Source organism: Salmo trutta, chromosome 5 (assembly GCF_901001165.1).
Source record: "Salmo trutta chromosome 5, fSalTru1.1, whole genome shotgun sequence".
In the NCBI taxonomy this organism is placed as follows: Eukaryota; Metazoa; Chordata; class Actinopteri; order Salmoniformes; family Salmonidae; genus Salmo; species Salmo trutta.
The window spans coordinates 15,160,462-15,183,603 of NC_042961.1; the positions used below are offsets into that span (position 1 = coordinate 15,160,462).

Consider the following 23,142-nt stretch of genomic DNA (forward strand, 5'->3'; position numbering starts at 1 on the left):
CCTTTAGACTGTAAAGGGTTAACACCAGCCAAACATAGAACCCTCTGTGTCTCCCTGTCTCTCCCTCTCTCTTTCTCTTGCTTTCTCTCTCCCTCTCCTTTCTTCCTTCCTTTCTCCATCTCTGCATATACTGTACTGTATGTCCTAATAATGCTTTACATGGGAGTGGGTCCATAGGCTTGTATCTGTTCGTTAGTTTTTTATGGGGATTTTTTGCACCTGAAATAGGTGTGATACAGGAATGCAATGTAAAATGAATTGTGGCACATGGGCTTATGATTCAGATTTCTGTGAAACTTCATGATAAATACTAGTTTCTTTCTTACCAAAATCCAGTATGACAGGTTATAAATTCAGGGAAATTTACAAACTTCCTAAACTCCCTAGCCCAGATTTGAGGAAGTGCTTGGTTGTCACATGACATTGTCCACAACCTTCTATTATTGGACTTGATGACTGCAGAAACAATGATAAAAGGGACGTGTTCAATAACAAAGGGACAGAGATACAGTATAGAAAAACAAGCTCAGACACAGATCACTCACAGGGGCTGACATCCACGTGAAGCGATCATAACGTGCACACGAGACTGGAGATAGATAAGCATAGATACTGTACAGAACAGAGAATGGGAGACGGAGAGAGATTCCCCAGGTCAGCAATGCAGATTGACCTGGACTGTTTCTTTGTGTCTGAGGAGTTTGGATTCATCCTGGAGCAGCCAGCAGTAAGGCATCTTTTTCCAACTTTATATATGTACTTTGAGCAGAGCATAAAAACATTTCAAAATTACTGCAATTACTGTTAACAGATAACTTTATAAATGGTGAGTCTTCAGGTTCATCTGTTGGCATTTTATTTATTACAATATTGGTTCATTTTCCTTTACATGCTGTTTCGCTTTCTGTTAAAACAAGCTAGACTCCGCTGCTCTTTACAAATTTGATCTACTCACTAAGTCACCATTCAAATCATTTCCTGGTATTGTTTTGTGGATGTGAAAAGCACAATTAAAGAACCTACTTCCACATTTAATATCAGTCTGTATACTTCACAATAGAAAAAATGAGAAGTGTGGAATTACTTCTGTGTCAGTGACCTATAGTATTTCCTCCAGTAAGTCTTGATCCACTAATCCCATGTGCTACCATGGTTTTAAACTCAGAAATATGTTTGCTTTCGTTAATGTTATATGGATACCTATTGATCTTTCTCCCTCCAGCATGCACTGAGCTGTGAGCCAATGGCAGTTGTTCTGTTCTGGTCTCTATTGACTTACACTGGAGACAGTGTGCTAATGTCAACACTAGATCAATGAGACTTGAGGGACTAGATACAGTTCTACTCTCTACTTTAGATCATGCTTTTATCCCATCACACCATACTGCCATGTCTAGTTTAATTCTAACCAAAATCCAGTATGACAATCAACAGGTTGTATATTCAGGGAAATTTACAAACTTCCTAAACTCCCTAGCCCAGATTTGAGGAACTGCTTGGTTGTCACATGACATTGTCCACAACCTTCTATTATTGGACTTGATGACTGCAGAAACAATGATAAAAGGGACGTGTTCAATAACAAAGGGACAGAGATACAGTATAGAAAAACAAGCTCAGACACAGATCACTCACAGGGGCTGACATCCACGTGAAGCGATCATAACGTGCACACGAGACTGGAGATAGATAAGCATAGATACTGTACAGAACAGAGAATGGGATGTTATATGGATACCTATTGATCTTTCTCCCTCCAGCATGCACTGAGCTGTGAGGCAATGGCAGTTGGTCTGTTCTGGTCTCTATTGACTTACACTGGAGACAGTGTGCTCAATGTCAACACTAGATCAATGAGACTTGAGGGACTAGATACAGTTCTACTCTCTACTTTAGTGCATTCTTTTATCCCATCACACCTCGTTAACTTACAGTACACTCCCGATTTCAGACAGAAACATATTTTTTGCTTGAACTTCTAGAACCAACAACTTTCTTCTTTTGTGTATAGTGCACAGATAAAACAGTGTACTGTCATATCTAGCTATATGACCTTTGCCCATTTCAGACAGACCTTCCAGATTACTACCGGGTATGGATGGGCTTGGCCAGCAACCTCACACCCCTCATCCAAACACATCAGCTGCGAGACCTGGTCAACGAGGTGAGAAACCACATGTACTGTTTCTCAGTCAACAATCAAATACAATTGATTTAGGCTTCAGTACTGATGGGATTTTGCATGTGTCTGGGCTTGTGATGTCCGTGCTGACGAGTGTGCAGTGGTGGAATAAGTACCCAATTTTCATACTTGAGTAAAAGTTAAGATATTTTAAAAGAAAATGAATAAAGTCTAGAAGTATTTGGTTTTAAATGTACTTAAGCATCAAAAGTAAAAGTATAAATCATTTAACATTTATTATATTAAGCAAACCAGACAACACGATTTTCTTGTTTTTTTTAATTTACGGATAGCCATGGGCACAGTTCAACACTCATTGTTTTAGTGAGTTGCCAGATCAGAGGCAGTAGGGATGACCAGGGATGTTCTCTTGATAAGTGCGTGAATTAGACAATTTTCCTGTCCTACTAAGCATTTAAAATGTAACGAGTACTTTTGGGTGTAAGGGAAAATGTAATGAGTAAAATGTACATTATTTTCTTTAGGAATGTAGTGGAGTTAAAGTAAAAGTTGTCAAAAATATAAATAGTGAAGTAAAGTACAGATCCCCCCCCAAAATATTTAAGTACTACTTAAAAGTCTTTTACTGAAGTACTTTACACCGCTGCGTGTGTGATTGTACCAGTGTTGCTGATAGACTCCATACTAACAGACTCATTGTTGCCATTGTTGTAAACAGATGCCCGTGCTGAGTCCCCATCACCTAAAGAGCCATCGGGAGCTGAGGCTGGCTCACCTGGCCCTGGGCTTCATCACCATGGGGTATGTCTGGCAGGAGGGGCAAAACCTGCCGGCCCAGGTAAAAACCAGCTCAGAGTGACCTTTAACCTCAGACATGAACACTGGAATCTGTCCCATTGATTGTTGGCATGCTTATTGTTTGTCTTTATTAGACTCTACCAAAATCCCTGGCTCTGCCCTACTGGCTGGTCTCCAAGAGACTTGGCCTGCCTCCCATCCTGACCTATGCAGACTCTGTTCTGGTCAACTGGAGACTCAAGGACCCTACAGGGTGAGCTGGGCCTTTGACCTTTTCACCCTCGTCTGTCACTATCCCTTACCTCTACCCCCTTGACCACATTCTTTCCAACCCGTACCAAAATGCCACTACCCCTATGTCCACTAACATTACTTCTACTAACACGACATGACTATGTACTGTTTATGAAACACATGCAATGTATTGACATTCTTTCTCACACTTGTTTTTTCAGGGACATGGAAATTGGGTGAGTTTGACAGAAACACTGTCATGAGAATTACATCTCCTGTAAATTCCTGTTTTCGGTTTCGTTTGGTTTCTATTTGATATTGTTGTGGTTTCCATGTGATATTCATGTGCATTTTAATATAGGAACTTGGAAACACTGTTCTCATTCCCTGGGGGAGAAAGCTGTAAAGGGTTCTTCCTGGTCTCGCTTTTGGTGGAGAGGGCTGCTAGCTCAGGGATACAGGCAAGTCCCTATGTGTGTCTCTGTCTTTCTTTGTCTCTGTCTCTATCTATGTACTGTACCTCTCACACACTTTGCATCTCTCTGTCTCTCATTATAACCCTGTTTCTCCCTCTCTCTCTGTTTTTGTAATCTCATTCTGTCTTTCGCGGTCTCTTTCGCTATGACCACTAAAGGGCTTTTGATTATAAGTCCTAATTGTCCTGAACTACGTCTAGGGGGCGTTTTCAGTGATGAATTCTGTGGTAACCTGTGACATCATCAGCATACAGAAGGGCCTCTACAAAGTGGGCCAGTCTCTGAGGAAGATGAAGGAAATATTTGAGCTCATGCACAGTAAGTTACATCCTTACCTTATCCACAGTGAATCATATCCACACCCAGGTAGTTTACAGTTGAAGTCGTAAGTTTACATACACCTTTGCCAAATACATTTAAACTCAGTTTTTCACAATTCCTGACATTTAATCAGAGTAAAAATGCTCTGTCTTAGGTCAGTTAGGATCAACACTTTATTTTAAGAATGTGAAATGTCAGAATAATAGTAGAGAAAATGATTTATTTCAGCTTTTATTTCTTTCATCACATTCCCAGTGGGTCAGAAGTTTACATACACTCAATTAGTATCTGTTAGCATTGCCTTTAAATTGTTTAACTTGGGTCAAACAAATCGGGTAGCCTTACTCAAGCTTCCCACAATAAGTTGGGGAATTTTGGCCCATTCCTCCTGACAGAGCTGGTGTAACTGAGTCCGGTTTGTAGGCCTCCTTGCTCGCACACGTTCTTTCAGTTCTGCCCACAAATTTTCTATAGCATTGAGGTCAGGGCTTTGTGATGGCCACTCCAATACCTAGACTTTGTTGTCCTAAAGCCATTTTGCCACAACTTAGGAAGTATGTCTGGGGTCATTGTCCATTTGGAAGAACCATTTGCGACCAAGCTTTAACTTCCTGACTGATGTCTTGAGATGTTGCTTCAATATATCCACATAATTTTCCATCCTCATGATGCCATCTATTTTGTGAAGTGCACCAGTCCCTCCTGCAGCAAAGCACCCCCACAACATGATGCTGCCACCCCTGTGTTTCATGTTTGGGATGGTGTTCTTCGGCTTGCAAGCCTCCCCCTTTTTCTTCCAAACATAACGATGGTCATTATGACCAAACAGTTCTATTTTTGTTTCATCAGACCAGGGGACATTTCTCCAAAAAGTACAATCTTTGTCCCCATGCGCAGTTGTAAACCGTAGTCTGTGTCTTCTTCCTTGCTGAGCGGCTTTTCAGGTTATGTCAATATAGGACTCGTTTTACTGTGGATACAGATACTTTTCTACCTGTTTCCTCCAGTATCTTCATAAGGTCCTTTGCTGTTGTTCTGGGATTGATTTGCACTTTTCGCACACCAAAGTACGTTCATCACTTGGAGACAGAACACGTCTCCTTCCTGAGTGGTATGACGGCTGCGTGGTCCCATGGTGTTTATACTTGCGTACTATTGTTTGTACAGATGAACGTGGTACCTTCAGGCGTTTGGAAATTGCTCCCAAGGATGAACCAGACTTGTGGAGGTCTACAATTTTTTTCTGAGGTCTTGGCTGATTTCTTTGGATTTTACCATGATGTCAAGCAAAGAGCCACTGAGTTTGAAGGTAGGCCTTGAAATACATCCACAGGTACACCTCCAATTGACTCAAATGATGTCAACTAGCCTATCAGAAGCTTCTAAAGCCATGACATAATTTTCTGGAATTTTTCAAGCTGTTTAAAGGCACAGTCAACTTAGTGTATGTGAACTTCTGACCCACTGGAATTGTGATACAGTGCATTATAAGTGAAATAATCTGTCTGTAAACAATTGTTGGAAAAATGACTTGTGTCATGCACAAAGTAGATGTCCTAACCGACTTGCCAAAACTATAGTTTGTTAACAACAAATTTGTGGAGTGGTTGAAAACAAGTTTTAATGACTCCAACCTAAGTGTATGTAAACTCCCAACTTCAACTGTATATATTGTAGCAGGCTCAAGGGGGTGGGGTTTCAACGTCACCAAGTTAATTAACCAAACATGCGCACGAAGCACAACTACAATACACATGGGGTATTTTCTAGGGAAATTTGCACACTGTGGGAAAGGGGGGAATTCAGCAACCAGTTCACAGTCCACAATCCGTTCTCGTTGTCTGTTCCATTCTCCAGGGGTAATCCTAAAACTCGGGTCCTCAGCCAAACCAGTTCAGTACACAGTGGGGGTAATCAGACAGTCCAGGTCACAATGGGTAATCACACAGATAATTCTCTCTTCCCACACTCTCCATAACACACGTTTCCCTCTCAGTCCTCTCTCTGGTTGTGCAGCCGCTTCCTCTTTTATCCCCAAGCACTCCATGGCTTAATGATCCACAGGCTTGCCTCGTTGGGGCAGGTGTAGGGTGTGCGTACTGACCGCAGAGAAGTCAGGCACAGGAGAGCAAAAACTGATTTATAACGGCGCAGTTTAATAAATAAAACCATCGTTAACAGAATAATAAATCAATGGGTAACAAAACCAGTCACACACCAGCGTAACATGCACAAGCACTACAATAAACAATTCCGGACAAGTACATGGGGGGAACAGAGGGTTAAATACACAATATGTAATGATGGAATTGAAACCAGGTGTGTGTGAAGACAAGACAAAACAAATGGAAAATGAAAAGTGAATCAATGATGGCTAGAAGACCGGCGACGCCGACCACCGAACACCGCCCGAACAAGGAGAGGAACCAACTTCAGCAGAAGTCGTGACAGTATCCCCCACTTGACGCGCTCCAGCAGCACGCAGACACCGGCATCGGGGGCGACCCGGAGGGCGAGGTGCAGGGCGATCTGGACGAAGACGGTGGAACTCCTGCAGCATTGAAGGGTCCAACACATCCTCGACCGGAACTCAGCACCTTTCCTCCGGACCATACCCCTCCCACCCCTCGTCCGATGCCTCGAATCCAGTATGGAACAAACGGATTACGCCGGGGCCCCCTCGATGTCCAGAGGGGGTGGAGGAACCTCCCGCACCTCAGACTCCTGGGGCGGACCAGCCACCACCGGCCTGAAGAGAGACACATGGAACGAGGGGTTAATACGGTAATCGGGGGGAGCTGTAACCTATAACAAACCTCGTTCACTCTCCTCAAGACTTTAAATGGCCCCACAAACTGCAGACCCAGCTTCCGGCAGGGCAGACGGAGGGGCAGGTTTCGGGTTGAGAGCCAGACCCGGTCCCTCGGTGCGAACACCGGGGCCTCACTGCGGTGACGGTCTGCGTTCTCTTTTTGGCGCAGCACGGCCCGCTGAAGGTGAACACGGGCAGCTTCCCATGTCTCCTCCGCGTGCCTGAACCAGTCGTCCACGGCAGGAGCCTCGGTCTGACGGATGCCAAGGCACCAGAACCGGTTGGTACCCCAGTACGCACTTGAAGGGAGAGAGGTTAGTGGAGGAGTGGTGAAGCGAGTTCTGTGCCTTCTTGGCCCAGGGCACGAACGCCGCCCACTCCCCTGGCCGGTCCTGGCAATAGGACTACAGAAACCTGCCCACATCCTGGTTTACTCTCTCCACCTGCCCATTACTCTCAGGGTGAAACCCTGAAGTAAGGCTGATCGAGACCCCCAGACGTTCCATGAACGCCTTCCAGACCCTAGATGTGAACTGGGGACCTCGATCAGACACTATATCCTCAAGCACCCCGTAGTGCTGGAAGACGTGCGTAAACAAGGCCTCCGCAGTCTGTAGGGCCGTAGGGAGACCGGGCAGAGGGAGGAGACGACAGGACTTAGAGAACCAATCCACAACGACCAGGATCGCGGTGTTACACTGTGAGGGGGGAAGATCGGTAAGAAAATCCACCGACAGGTGCGACCAAGGCCATTGTGGAACGGGTAAGGGGTGTAGCTTCCCTCTGGGCAGGTGCCTAGGAGCCTTACACTGGGCGCACACTGAGCTGGAGGAAACATAAACCCTCACGTCCTTAGCCAAGGTAGGCCACCAGTACCTCCCGCTCAAACAGCGCACTGTCCGACCGATGCCAGGATGACCAGAGGAGGGTGACGTGTGGGCCCAATAGATCAACCGGTCACGAACAGCAGATGGGACGTACAGACGCCCAGCGGGACACTGGACGGGAGCGGGCTCTGCACGTAACGCCTGCTCAATGTCCACGTCCAGCTCCCACATTACCGGCACCACCAGGCAGGAGGCGGGGAGTATGGGAGTGGGCCGCTCCTCTGTGTCATACAGCTGGGACAATGCGTCTGCCTTCATGTTCTGGGAGCCTGGTCTGTAGGAAAGGGTGAACACAAAACGGGTAAAAAACATGGCCCACCTTGCCTGGCGAGGGTTCAGTCTCCTCGCTGCCCGGATGTACTCCAGATTGCAGTGGTCAGTCCAGATGAGAAAAGGGTGTTTAGCCCCCTCAAGCCAATGTCTCCACGCCTTCAAGGCCTTGGCGACAGCCAACAGCACCCGGTCCCCCACTTCATAGTTTCGCTCTGCCGGGCTGAGCTTCTTTGAGAAGAAGGCACAGGGGCGGAGCTGCGGTGGCGTACCCAAGCCCTGAGAGAGCACAGCTCCTATCCCAGCCTCGGACGCGTCCACCTCCACTATGAACGCCAAAGAGGGATCCGGATGGGCAAGCACGGGAGCCGAGGTAAACAGAGCCTTCAGGTGACTAAAAGCCCTGTCCGCCTCAGCCGACCACTGCAAACGTAACGGGCCCCCCTTCAGGTAATGGGAGCCGCTACCTGACCAAAACCCCGGATTAACCTCCAGTAGTAGTCGGCAAACCCTAAGAACCGCTGCACCTCCTTTACCGTGGTGGGAGTTGGCCAATTACGCACAGCTGAAATGCGGTCACTCTCCATCTCCACCCCTGAGGTGGAAATGCGATACCCTAGGAAGGAGACGGACTGCTGGAAGAACAGGCACTTCTCAGCCTTGACGTACAGGTCATGCTCCAACAGGTGACCAAGCACCCTGCGCACCAGGGACACATGCTTGGCGCCTATAGCGGAGTATATCAGAATGTCATCAATATACACCACTAAACCCTGCCCGTGCAGGTCCCTGAAAATCTTGTCTACAAAGGCTTGGAAGACTGATGGCGCATTCATCAACCTGTACGGCATGACGAGGTACTCATAGTGCCCTGAGGTGGTACTGAAAGCCGTCTTCCACTTGTCTCCCTCCCGGATACGCACCAGGTTGTAAGCGCTCCTGAGATCTAGTTTGGTGAAGAAGCGCGCCCTGTGCATTGACTCAATCGCTGTGGCAATGAGCGGTAGCGGGTAACTATACCTCACAGTGATCTGGTTCAGACCCCGATAGTCAATACACGGGTGCAGACCTCCCTCCTTCTTCTTCACAAAAAAGAAACTCGAGGAGGCGGGTGAAGTGGAGGCACCGAATGTACCCCTGACGCAGGGATTCAGAGACATATGTTTCCATAGCCTCTGTCTCCGCCTGTGAGAGGGGATACACGTGACTCCTGGGAAGTGCAGTGTCTACCAGGTGATTTATCGCACAATCTCCCCGTTGACGGGGTGGTATTTGAGTTGCCTTCTTTTCTGAGAAGTTGAGAACCAAATCAGCATATTCAGGGGGAATGCGCATGGTGGAGACCCGGTCTGGACTTTCCACCGTAGTAGCACCAACGGAAACCCCTAAATACCTCCCCGAGCACTCTCGCGACCACCCAGTGAGAGCCCTCTGTGGCCAAGAAACAGTGGTGTCATGACAAGCTCACCAGGGTAGGCCTAGCACCATGGGAAACGCAGGAGAGTCAATAAGGAAGAGACTAATTCTCTCCTTGTGACCCCCCTGCGTCACCATGCCCAGAGGAGCGGTGGACTCCCTAATCAACCCTGACCCTAATGGTCGACTATCTAAGGTGTGAACGGGGAAGGGCACAGCCACGGGAACAATGGGGATCCCTAAACTATGGGCGAACGATCTATCTATACAATTCCCAGCCGCGCCTTTATCGACGAGCGCCTTATGCTGGGAATGCGAGAAAAACTCAGGACAAGTAACATACACAAACATATGTGCAACAGAGGGCTCTGGGTGAGAATGGTGCTGGCTCACCTGGGGTGACGCCAGAGCGCCCTGCCTGCTGCCCCGATACCCAGAGGAACCAACCCGGCACCGACCGGCAGTGTGACCTCTGCGGCCACAGATGGTGCACGAGCTGGAACCCCCTCCGGTCTCCCTGTGCACCGCCCCTCCCAGCTCCATGGGTATTGGAGAGGGGGTGCGGGGGGATGGAACCAACAGACCCCGTTCTGAATGTCCGTGGGTAGCCAGCAGGTTGTCCACCAGTTGGTCGAATGTGAGGGTGGTGTCTCTGCAGGCCAACTCCCGATGTCTGCAGGCCAACTTCACACAAACCAGGTGTGTGTGAAGACAAGACAAAACAAATGGAAAATGAAAAGTGGATCGATGATGGCTAGAAGACCTGTGACGCCGACCACCGAACACCACCCGAACAAGGAGAGGAACCAACTTCGGCAGAAGTCGGGACAGCAGGAAGTCCATATAAGGCTCTGGGGTGGAGCCAGCAGGCTGCAAGATATCTCCCTTCAATCACCACTCCCCTCACCTCTCCCTGACATTTGCGACCCCCCCCCCATGAGGGGTGGTCCAGCTCCCTAGAGCATCCCTCCTGGAGAGGGCATCGGCATTTCCATGGGCTGCCCCTGATCTGTGGACGACAGAGAATGCAAAGGGCTGTAAGGATAGGAACCAGCGGGTGACCCGGGCTTTACTGTCCTTATTCCTTGACACCCAAACCATGGTGCATGGTCCGTTACGAGGGTGGATTGCCGTCCCAATAAATAATATTTCAGTGTCTCCAGCGCCCACTCGATCGCTAGACATTCTTTCTCCACAGTGGAATATCTTTATTCCCGCGGGAACAGCTTCCGGCTAATGTACACGACTGAGTATTCCTCACCTTCTTGTAGCTGTGATAGGACGGCACCCACCCCTGTTTCAGACACATCGGTCTGTACCACCAGTGGATTGGAGAAGTCCGGGGTCACCAGCATGGGTCCAGAACACAGTGCTCCCTTTTGGTCCTGGAAGGCTTTCTCCATCTCCTCGGTCAGATCTGTCAGGGAAGTTGACAGAGTGGGAAATAATTCTCCGGTAGTAACTAGTCAATCTCACAAACGTGCGTACCTGCTTCTTGGTGAGGGGGTGGGGCCAGTCCCGAATCGCCTCCACTTTCTTCACTTGGGGTTTGACACATCCCCTCCCGATCGTGTACCCCAGGTACTCAGCCTCTCGCAGGCCGAGCTGACATTTCCTTGGATTAGCTGTTAGCCCTGCCCCCCGTAAGGCCTGCAATACCACGCTCACCTGGTTTAGATGTGTCTCCCACTCGCTCCCATGGATCACAATGCCGTCGAGGTAGGCCGCTGTGTACTCACGATGGGGACGGAGAATCCGATCCATCAACCTTTGGAAGGTGGCTGGGGCCCCGTGCAACCCAAAGGGCAGCTTCTTGTAGTGGAACAGCCCGTCAGGGGTGGCAAAAGCAGTTTTCACCTGCACCTCGGGAGCTAAGGGCACCTGCCAATAACCCTTCGTCAGGTTGAATGTGCTGATAAATCGGGCTGTCCCTAGCCTTTCGAATAGTTCATCAATTCGGGGCATGGGGTTGGCGTCGAACTTTGAGATTTAATTTACCTTTCTAAAATCATTACAGAAGCGAATGGTGCTCTCTGGTTTCGGCATCAACACTATGGAGCTGCACCACTCACTATTCAACTCTTCGATAATATCAGCTTCCAAAATTGTTTTTAACCTCACTCCTGATGGCCTCTCTCCTTGCTTTCGGTATGCGGTAGGGTCTCAACTTCACCTTGTTCCCGGGTTCGGTGATGATGCTGTGCTGTACCAGATTGGTATGTCCTGGTGTGTCCTGGTTAACCTCTCTAGGGTATGTGGGACGAAATTGTCCCACCTACTGAACAGCCAGTGGAATCCCGTGGCGCGATATTCAAATACCTTAGAAATGCTATTACTTCAATTTCTCAAACATATGACTATTTTACACCATTTTAAAGACAAGACTCTCGTTAATCTAACCACACTGTCCGATTTCAAAAAGGCTTTACAACGAAAGCAAAACATTAGATTGTGTCAGCAGAGTACCCAGCCAGAAATAATTAGACACCCATTTTTCAAGCTAGCATATAATGTCACAAAAACCAAAACCACAGCTAAATGCAGCACTAACCTTTGATGATCTTCATCAGATGACACTCCTAGGACATTATGTTATACAATACATGCATGTTTTGTTCAATCAAGTTCATATTTATATCAAAAAACAGCTTTTTACATTAGCATGTGACGTTCAGAACTAGCATACCCACCGCAAACTTCCGGTGAATTTACTAAATTACTCACGATAAACGTTCCCAAAAAACATAACAATTATTTTAAGAATTATAGATACAGAACTCCTTTATGCAATCGCGGTGTCCGATTTTAAAATAGCTTTTCGGCAAAAGCACATTTTGCAATATTCTGAGTAGATAGCTCGCCATCACGGGCTAGCTATTTTGACACCCACCAAGTTTGGCACTCACCAAACTCAGATTTAGTATAAGAAAAATTGTATTACCTTTGCTGTTCTTCGTCAGAATGCACTCCCAGGCCTTCTACTTCATCCACAAATGTTGTTTTGGTTCAAAATAATCCATAGTTATGTTCAAATATCCTCTGTTTTGTTCTTGCGTTCAAGACACTATCCGAAGGGTGACGAAGGGTGACGCGCGGACGCGTATCGTGACAAAAAAAATCTAAATATTCCATTACCGTACTTCGAAGCACGTCAAACGCTGTTTAAAACCAATTTTTATGCGATTTTTCTCGTAAAAAAAGCGATAATATTCCGACCGGGAAACCCTGTTTTCGTTCAAAGACTCAAAGTTGAAAATGGCCTCTTCACGTGCACGCGCACACCCGTCTCATTGTTCTCAGATCGACCACTTACCAAATGCGCTACTGTTTTTCAGCCATGGGCTGCAAAGTCATCATTCAACATTCTGGCACCCTCTGAGAGCCTATGGGAGCCGTAGGAAGTGTCACGTTACAGCAGAGATCCTCAGTTTTCAATAAAGAGAGTGTAGAAGGCCAAGAAATGGTCAGAGAGGGTACTTCCTGTACAGAATCTTCTCAGGTTTTTGCCTGCCATATGAGTTCTGTTATACTCACAGACACCATTCAAACAGTTTTAGAAACTTTAGGGTGTTTTCTATCCAAATCAAACAATTATATGCATATTCTAGTTTCTGGGCAGTAGTAATAACCAGATTAAATTGGGTACGTTTTTTATCCGGATGTGAAAATACTGCCCCCTACCCTAGAGAGGTTCGCACGAACAAAACAGAGGATATTTGAACATAACTATGGATTATTTTTAACCAAACCAACATTTGTTATTGAAGTAGAAGTCCTGGGAGTGCATTCTGACGAAGAACAGCAAAGGTAATCAAATTTTTCTTATAGTAAATCTGAGTTTGGTGAGTGCCAAACTTGGTGGGTGTCAAAATAGCTAGCCCGTGATGGCGAGCTATCTACTCAGAATATTGCAAAATGTGCTTTTGCCGAAAAGCTATTTTAAAATCGGACATAGCGATTGCATAAAGGAGTTCTGTATCTATAATTCTTTAAATAATTGTTATGTTTTTTGTGAACGTTTATCGTGAGTAATTTAGTAAATTCACCGGAAGTTTGCGGTGGGTTTGCTAGTTCTGAACGTCACATGCTAATGTAAAAAGCTGGTTTTTGATATAAATATGAACTTGATTGAACAAAACATGCATGTATTGTATAACATAATGTCCTAGGAGTGTCATCTGATGAAGATCATCAAAGGTTAGTGCTGCATTTAGCTGTGGTTTTGGTTTATGTGACATTATATGCTAGCTTGAAAAATGGGTGTCTGATTATTTCTGGCTGGGTACTCTGCTGACATAATCTAATGTTTTGCTTTCGTTGTAATTCTTTTTGAAATCGGACAACGTGGTTAGATTAACGAGAGTCTTGTCTTTATAATGGTGTAAAATAGTCAAATGTTTGAGAAATTGAAGTAATAGCATTTCTAAGGTATATGAATATCGCGCCACGGGATTCCACTGGCTGTTGAGTAGGTGGGACGATTTCGTCCCACATACCCTAGAGAGGTTAACTGGAGAACACATCCTGGTTCCGGCCGACAAACTCTGTCAGCTCCTGCTGCTGTGCTTGGCTCAGCTGCTCCCCCAGTGGCACCTCTGCAGGCTTTGTCTCTGTGGTAGCCTTCTTCGGGGAAATAGAGTAGAGTACATCACGTGCATTCCATTTCTTTAACAAATTCACATGGTAAATCTGGGTCAGATGCCTACGTCCCGGCTGTCTGACCCTATAGTTGACTTCACCCACCTTCTCAAGGACTTCGTATGGCCCGTTCCATTGGGCCAAAAATGTACATTCTGTGGTGGGGACCATCACCAACACTTTGTCTCCTGGCTGGAAGTCTCTTTGTTGTGCCCCTCTGTTGTACACCCGCGGTTGGGCCTCCTGGGCTTCCAGCATGTGTTCCTGTACCAGGGGCCACAGGGTTGCCATCCGGTCTCTCATGTTTTCCACGTGTTCCACCATGGTTTCATGGCGCGACGGTTGCTGTTCCCAGGCTTCTTTAGCTACGTCCAGCAGTTCTTGGGGTCGTCTCCCGTACAGGGGTTCAAAGGGAGAGAACCCTGTTGAAGCTTGGGGCACTTCTCAGATCAAGAACATCAGGTAGGGTAGCAGCTGATCCCAATTCTTTCCGTCCGCCTCCATCACCTTCTTTAGCATCTGCTTCAGGGTTCGATTGAATCTTTCCACCAACCCATCGGTCTGCGAGTGATACACTGAGGTGCGCAACTGGGTTATTATCATTAGTTTGCAGAGGTCCTTCATGATTTGCGACATGAATGGGGTTCCCTGTTGGTTAATATCTCGTCGGGGATGCCTACTCAGGAGAACAGCATGACTAACTCATGTGCGATTCCCTTGGTGGCCATGATGCGCAGGAGAATGGCTTCCGGGTACCTGGTGGCATAATCCAGAATCACCAGGATGTATTGGTGCCCTCGGTTGCTCTTGGGTAGAGATCCCACCAGGTCCATAGCGATCCTGCTGAAAGGGACTGAAATAATGGGTAGGGGAATTAAGGGGCTGCAAAAGTGTGGTTTAGGCGCCACCTGCTGGCACTCCGGGCAACAGCGGCAGTAATCCTCCACTCCTCTCTCCACACCCGGCCAGTAAAATTGTGCCTTGATCCAGTCTAAGGTCCCCAAGAAGGTGGGAGTGCGCCAACTGCAGGGCAGATTGTACAAAGGGATGGGGCACCAACAACAACTCCATAAATTAGTTATTATTATTCCCCACCTGATACAGCAATTTCTTCTTTATAGAAAAATGGGGGTAGGTGATCCGATTTACCCCCTCCATGGGCTTTCCGTCCACCACGGTCACCTGCTGGAGAGCGCTGGCCAGGTTGGGATCCTCCAGTTGGGCCGTGCTGAACTGGCCCGCTAGAGAGGCGGGCTCTGGCACCACCTCATGGTCCATCAGGGACAGGTCTTCCAGAGTCGCCACACCTGCCCCCAGTCTTGCTTCACCCGAGTCATCCTCCGAGAGGGGTTCTGTTGATGCCTGGAGTCCACCTTCTGGAATCCACACATCCGGGCATCCCTCCTTCTGGTGTCCCTCCCACCTCTCCAGCTTCCTCCTCCCTTCTGGTTCCCTCGGTTCCCCACGTCTCCGAACATACTGGTCGACAGTTGGCGAAACATCGGGAAATACCTCCCGATAAAGACCGGCACAGGCAGGCTCGTGATGACTCCCACTGGCCCTGTGTGTTGTCCCTTTGTGGTCTGTAGGTGGAGGAGTGTGGTAGGGTAGTCCTTGGTCTCACCGTGTATGCACGTGATGACCACGGTGCCAGTCAGGTTCGGGGACTGGGCAAAGTCAGGTCGGATCAGGGACACCATACTCCCGGAGTCCAAAATTGCAGTGGTGTCCTTTCCGTTGGCTCTTACCGGGGTGACAGGGGAAGGACCACTCTCCTCAGCCCAGCATTCCATCAGCAAGCCCCAGGGATGCCCGGTGGCTACCTCACTGGCTGAGGCCGAAGGCATCGGGACATCGCGGTTTGGACAGTTCCAGGCGATGTGTCCCCGCTCACCACACTCGTAGCACTTCCTGCTGTCCAGGTTCAGAAAGGGGCGTCGTCTCTGGGAGCTGGCTGTTGGTGTCCCCCATCCTTGGCCGGGATCCCGGCATGGTCCTCCGCCTTTTTCGGCTTCTTCGTGCGAGTGGAGAGTTCAGCCTTCCATGGTTGTCCTCTGCACAGAACCTTGAAAGCCATCTGTTGACCTTCCACCAGTTCCACCAGCTGAACTGCGCTCTGCGGGTTAGCTTGGCTTGCTAACTTTTTAGCTTCGAACAGGAGAGAGCGTAGAAATGTATCTATGATCACTTTCTCAATGGGCGTGAGCGTCAGTGGTTCAGTAGTTAGCCAGGTATTGGCCAGCCTAATTAGATCATGCATTTGTGACCGGGGGGACGTTGTAGCATCATATGCCCAATGATGGAATCTTTGTGCCCTGCTAATCAGGGTGTAACCATACCGGCACAGGATTTCCTTTTTCAGACCCTCGTAATGCATCGCCTGGTCTGCCGTCAGATCCTGATAGGTTTTCAGTGCCGTGCCTGACAGGAAGGGTGCTAGCAGGCTTACCCTTTGCTCATGGGACCATTTCTCCCTAGCCGCCGTCCTCTCGAAGGCTTGGAGGTAAGCCTCGATGTCGTCAGCCTCTGTCAACTTCAGTATAAACTTACTGGGTTTGGGACAAGAGACTGCTGCACCTGCAGCCATGCTGGCCTGGGCGGCTGTCAGTTGGCTGAGTTCAGCTCGCAGGAGAGCGGTCTGCTTACGCTGTTCCTCCAGCAGCTCCCGATGCTTCCATTGTGCTCCATATCTGTTTAGTTATTGAGCTTAGTTTGCTTTGCTCGCATTCTCCACCACATGTAGCAGGCTCAAGGGGGTGGGATTTCCCCGTCACCAAGTTAAACAACCAAACACGCACACAAAGCACAACTAGAATACAAATGGGGTATTAATTAGGGAAATTTGCACACTGTGGGAAAGGGGGGAATTCAGCAACCAGTTCACAGTCCACAATCCGTTCTCGTTGTCCGTTCCATTCTCCAGGGGTAATCCTAAAACTCGAGTCCTCAGCCAAACCAGTTCAGTACACAGTGGGGGTAATCAGACAGTCCAGGTCACAACGGGTAATCACAGATAATTCTCTCTTCTCATACTCTCCATAACACACATTTCCCTCTCAGTCCTCTCTCTGTTTGTGCAGCCCGCTTCCTCTTTTATCCCCAAGCACTCCATGGCTTAATGATCCACAGGCTTGCCTCGTTGGGGCAGGAAGTCCATATAAGGCTCGAGGGTGGAGCCAGCGGGCTGCAAGATATCTCCCTTCAATCACCACTCCCCTCAACTCTCCCTGCCATCTGTCACTATATATATATATATATATAATATATGTGCTCCTAATACCTACAAGTGCAAATTATTGGAATATTGGAATATTTCTGTTTTCAGGGTACGTGGACCCCACTGCATTCCATGGAACTCTGAGAATCTTCTTCTCAGGGTAATGTATGATGCAATCCATACATATCCAATCCATTTAACTATAATCTAAATGTATTCAACTTATTAGACATTTGATTAATTTGCCCAAGTTAATCATAAGATATGAACAAAACGCTTCAGTGATTCATATTTTCAACTTTCTGAAGAGGCAATGTGGGAATGCCCCTGTCTGTGTGCACATTTGTAGCACTTTGTTTAGATGCTAATGCTAACCGTCTTCTGGTAGATGGAAAGGCTTTCCAAAATGCCTTTTCAATTAAATGTTAATTACAGAATGATATCATTATTTGCTGTAATCCAGTAGCGATTTGTTTAGAAAACTCTTAAATCACATGTGTGCTACAGAAACACTGCTATTCAAACAAGTCTCTTGTTGGTGCACACTTGAATGAAAGGGTATTGATGCTGAGCATACAAGACATTAGGAACACCTTCCTAATAATGAGTTGCATCCCCTTTTGCCCTCAGAACAGCCTCAATTCGTCAGAGCATGGACTACAATGTGACAAAAACGTTCAACAGGGATGCTGGCCCATGTTGACTACATTGCTTCCCACAGTTGTGTCAAGTTGGCCGGATGTCCTTTGGGTGGTGGACCATTCTTGATACACACGGGAAACTGTTGAGCGTAAAAAACGTAGCAACGTTGCAGTTCTTGACACACTCAAAACGGTGCGCCTGGCATCTAATACCATACCCCGTTCAAAGGCAGTTACATATTTTGTCTTGTCCATTCACCCTCTGAATGGGACACATACACAATCCATGTCTCAATTGTCTCAAGGCTTTGAATGACGTGTAATTAAGGTGACATCAATAAAGGATCATAGCTTTCACCTGGATTCACCTGGTCAGTCTATGTCATGGGAAGAGCAGGTTTTCCTAATGTTTTGTACACTCAGTGTATATTCTACACCCAAAAATATTTTTTCCCAGACCTCAAAAGTGGTCTCCTGATGTGGTTTATGCATTGTTGTGGACTTAAAACAAACAATTGTGTTGTTTTTCTATTAAAAAAGTGTGATTTTGAGAGAGAAAACCTGAAAAAAATGTAAAGAATTCTGAAACGTGGAAAAACAAAATGGAGAAAACAGAATTTGGCAACAAAATAAAACAGATTTTATACCTTATCCCTACATTATGTTCCCCATTCTGTGATGTAATAGTTTCATGCATAACTCTGTATTGTGCTTTCATAGATGGAGGGATAACCCCATGCTTCCAGGAGGGCTGCTGTATGAGGGTGTGGTTGAGGAGCCGATGATGCTGTCAGGAGGAAGTGCTGCCCAGAGTTCCTCCATTCAGTGCTTTGATGCGCTACTGGGCATCTGTCATGACGACCATGCAGGTATGACCCCATTCTGACCCCATAAGCCTCTGTTTCTGAATAAAATTCCAAGTGAATTTCCAGCGATATTTCAATTTGGGTTTGTCATGGAAAATTACATAATTAGTCATGCTATCCCATGTTTTATTGCTTAATTAAAGAATAGTCTCTTGTTATATGCTAGTGTTTTTCATAACCTGATACACACTTGTCTTGGTGTGACTTAGTCATAAGACTGGGCTTACAGCTAAGAGATATTTGGGTGCAACCGCAGCATGTGAAATCCTGTGTGTTAACCATCTACAGAAAGTCACATGTATGGAACCTTGCTGAAAGGACTACAATATAGTATTTTTTGATGTGAATGCAGTTAGACGGTTGAGCCCTCGGGCTATCAACCTTGTGCTATCTTAAGTTTACATAGATAACGAATGACCTTTTACACACTATCTGCTGACTGCCACGTATACAGAAAGGGGTTGTATCTATTTTCTCTATAAAAGCATTGATCCGCCACTATTCGTTGAGCTTTTCAACTATGCACTGTTGAGTGGGTAGTTGATTCTCCATTTTTGCAAATCTTATGATAGTGTTGTTTGAAAGAATCTGCAGTCTCTCTTCCCTTTATTAGATATTCCATGGTAGGTTCTAATCAAAGCGTATCTCCCCTCTGATCTCACCTTTCCCCTCTCCTCATTTTTCCTCAATTGTTCCTCCTCTCCATCTCTCCATGTACAGCATCTTTCCTGAAGCGCATGCGGGAGTACATGCTCCCCTCCCACCGCCAGCTGATAGAGACTTTGTCTGGCTGTCCCCCTCTACGTGACTTTATTCTCTCCTGCTCCAGCCCCTCTCTCTGCATCAACTATGACTCCTGTGTGTCTGCCCTGGTGAGCCTGCGGAGTTACCACCTCTCCGCCGTGACCCGATACATCACTGTACCTGGTCACCGCGCCCGTACCATGCGCTGTCCACTCAACGGCGTCGGCTCAGCGTTGGATGAAACCGGCACCGGAGGCTCCAGCCCACTGCCCTTCCTGAAGAGCATCCGTGATGCCACTCAGAGAGCACTGATCTCACAGACCCGACTCACATGACAGAGTCAACGCTGATATAGATCACCATCTTTTGGTTACTTGTACAGCATATGTTCCATCAACATGGTGTTGTATCAAACTGTCGCTGCTCTGCAATTCACATAGTATACCATAGAATAATTTCAGCACACCTTTCATAATTTTGTTGGTTGTATATACAGTATATATCATTATGCTTGACTATAATATTTGTGATTTCTAAACTTCAGTTTTCTTGCTGTGGCAAACACTACATAATTATTGTAAATATTACTCAAACTAGTTGAAAATTGGGTTCTGGCGAGGGCCGGCCCACTTCCAACACTGCCTAGTGCGTTTTAGTTTGATGATCTATTTGACTAGGAATAACCAAGCAAATGATGTAGAGCAGGGGTGTCAAACTCATTCCATGGAGGGCCGAGTAACTGCAGGGTTTTCCTCTTCTTTCAATTAAGATCTAGACAACCAGGTGAGGGGAGTTCCTTAGTAATTAGTGACCTTAATTCATCAATCAAGTACAAGGGAGGAGCGAAAACCCGCAGACACTCGGCCCTCCGCAGAATGAGCTTGACACGTGATATAGAGCTATCAACTAAGCCATCACAGCTAAGTGCTTTATATGCCAGTTGTTTATGATCTAACAACACAACTTTATGGTTGTGGAAAATGTACATCCCAATCTCCATACTAGCATACAAGACAAATACAGATGTAGGATCTTCATTTGAGCCAGTTTCCTTCAGCAGGAAAATAATCCTGCAAGCAACAGGAAATGTGAATTATTATGTGGAATACATTTTTCATGAAGTTGATACATTTTTCTTTAGGGTGAATTAAGTCTGACATTTAAAGTGGAAATTACAAACTTTTGAATTCTTTCAATTTTGCATTTCCTGCTGTGCATAAAAATTCTCAGCAACAAAAATAGTGATCAAATGAAGATCCTACATCTGTATACGGTATATAGACATCTTAAAACATTGATGCTTTGGTGATAGTGGTGGTTTCTGTGATATGTATTGAATTGTAAAACACTTTGCCTTGTAACCTTCATTGTGGAACTCCAACTCTACCCAAAGTATATCTTAAACCTGCTAGCAGTTATTGGGTTCATGGTTTAAAGGATTCTATGCTTGAGTAGGAACCCTCAGTCATGAAGTGTGATGTTGGCTGGCTTACACTAGATAAACCACATGGACTTACCAGCCATGCTTTTGTATGGGGTCTCAAATGGCCCAAAAACATGATGGTTGTTCACTGATGTCTTTTATGGTTATCTGTCTGTAGTAGTGGCCACAGTACTGGGTCGGGTTGGTAAAAGGGATTGAAAGTGGATGGTCCTGTGATGTGCACAGGACACTTAACATGAAAGGACCTGGCTGATGCCATAGCAAATCCTTCACTGATGTGGTAAACTGCAGTAGGCTACATGCCTCAGCATTGCCTCACATTTCAACTTGAAACATCAGTATGCAGTTTGAGAGGGCTCCCTTATGAAGTAGCTTTTATGACTAGATATCCCAATAGTGGATAGAGTAAGTATGGGCAGAAATGCCATCATCGCCTGGCTTTAACCACCATGGGGATGTGGATAATGAGAAGGCCCTTACATTGTTCTATAAAGGGAGATTTTCTATTCCATCAAATTTTTCCTGGAAAGTTGACATGTACAAAAGCACAGTTAAACTCATACACTATAAATATCCTTAGGGACCTGAGCCACTGAGATCCTTAGGGAGCTGAGCCACTGAGCTTGCGTCAATTATCCAACCTGTTTCACCATAGTAACCGTGGTTTCACTGTAGCTCGGGGACATAGCTCCACAAGCCGGAAGTGAGGGATGAAGCAATATAGGGAGGGAGGTAGAGAGAGGGATATTACACCCTTGAATTCAGGTGTCCAAGCAGACAGTATCTTGGCAGCAGGTGGCAGGCTGGAAACTGTCAAACCTCAGGGCACGCCAGTAGTGTCCCTGCCAGAGAGTGAGCCAATCACATTTAGAGAAAGAGAGGGCGAAAGAGTTCTGAGAGTGACTGGGCAGACCTCTACACAATCCTACACTGCAGCTGAGCCCTGGTCATACTACAAGTCTTTCTCAACAAGACATGGAAGAGAGCATAGATTAAGAAATGTACTGTACCATGTTGATGTACCTACCGGTTCTCAGATGGTCCAACTTTTTATGTTCCATCAATATTGCTTTGTATCAAATTGTCGCTGCCCTGCAATTCACATAGTATACCACAGAATAATTTCAGCACACCTTTCATAATTATATTGGTTTTATTGAAAATGCATTTTGTGTGAGGTAAAAACAGTACAAAATGCATAATATTGCACATGATCAATGAATTGCACTTCCTTAAGGTATCGCTATGTGTCTGTCTTTCACTATGCTACAGCCAATTAATGAAAGACTTGGTAACCCAGTCGACAAGAACAGATGTGTGATTGAATCACATGATGTCTGTGTGACATTTTTAATGTGAGATTGAAATGATTGTCCATAAACTAATGGTGCAGTAAGTGGGTAGTTTTAGTGGCTACATCAACTGAATCTCTCTGCTACCAAAGTCACTATTTATCACTGGTCTAGAAATATAAAGATTGCAAGTTCAGTGCATGGATTGCTTTTCCTGGGTGGTGAGTTGATTTCACCCCTAACGTAATCATATAGGAGATGGTAATCAAAGGCGTTTGGTGCTGATCGGTGTTGATCAAAGCGATTGGTGAGTTGCAGAATTATAGCATCATGTGACTGACCATGTGGTCTGTGATGAGGATCAATTGAGCCAAGTGTGTTAGAATGTGAAATACATATCACAGAGAGAATAGTGATGAATTTCATCATGTCTTTACAGTACATTTCCTTGCTGTGGGTGAGAATAAGTTAGTGCGATGTTAGCCAGTACGTAAGTTAAAGACACGGAAAGCTTTATGCATGTGACATGATAAAGAAGTTGCAAAATATGCTGATATTCAAGAAAAGCATTTAAGGTATTTTTTTATAAAATAGTCTGCTGCAGGTTGAATAACACAGTAATAAAACATATCAATAAACTTTAATATGTTAAAAATAAGTCAATTTCTTCTATTTCTGAACACTGAGGGATTAGAACAGCTTCGAGGAGAACTATAACTTGGATTATATCCTGTTTCTAAAAGACAAAGCGGTCTAGGATCTCAGATACCTCAATCATTCTTAACATACTCCTGAAGTGCATGTCTGTGTGCAGACAGAGAGAGAGAGAGCGAGAGAGAGAGAGATGGAAGAGAGAGAGATGGAAGAGAAAGAGAGAGGGAGGAGAGAGAGAGAGAAAGAGAGAGAGAGAGAGAGAGAGAGAGAGAGAGAGAGGGGGGGAAGA

General features: G+C 46.1%; 1 protein-coding gene across 1 annotated transcript; it reads left to right on the top strand.

The window, feature by feature from the left end:
• The first annotated feature begins 427 nt into the window (after nucleotides 1–427).
• On the top strand, nucleotides 428–22,854 carry LOC115193722 (indoleamine 2,3-dioxygenase 2). The gene is made up of 10 exons (XM_029752666.1): nucleotides 428–727; nucleotides 2,069–2,164; nucleotides 2,862–2,981; nucleotides 3,076–3,194; nucleotides 3,397–3,411; nucleotides 3,537–3,636; nucleotides 3,852–3,969; nucleotides 17,321–17,372; nucleotides 18,574–18,722; nucleotides 19,440–22,854. The coding sequence occupies exons 1-10, from the start codon at nucleotides 629–631 to the stop codon at nucleotides 19,796–19,798; spliced, it is 1,227 nt and encodes a 408-aa protein (XP_029608526.1). The 5' UTR covers nucleotides 428–628; the 3' UTR covers nucleotides 19,799–22,854.
• Nucleotides 22,855–23,142: the final 288 nt, after the last annotated feature.

Bases quoted from the DNA above. Each gene is read 5' to 3' on its own strand.
- LOC115193722 (XM_029752666.1), top strand. From the start codon at position 629: ATGGGAGACGGAGAGAGATTCCCCAGGTCAGCAATGCAGATTGACCTG. The intron at 728-2,068 runs GTAAGGCATCTT...TGCCCATTTCAG, and splicing joins TCATCCTGGAGCAGCCAGCA to ACAGACCTTCCAGATTACTA. The intron at 2,982-3,075 runs GTAAAAACCAGC...TGTCTTTATTAG, and splicing joins GGCAAAACCTGCCGGCCCAG to ACTCTACCAAAATCCCTGGC.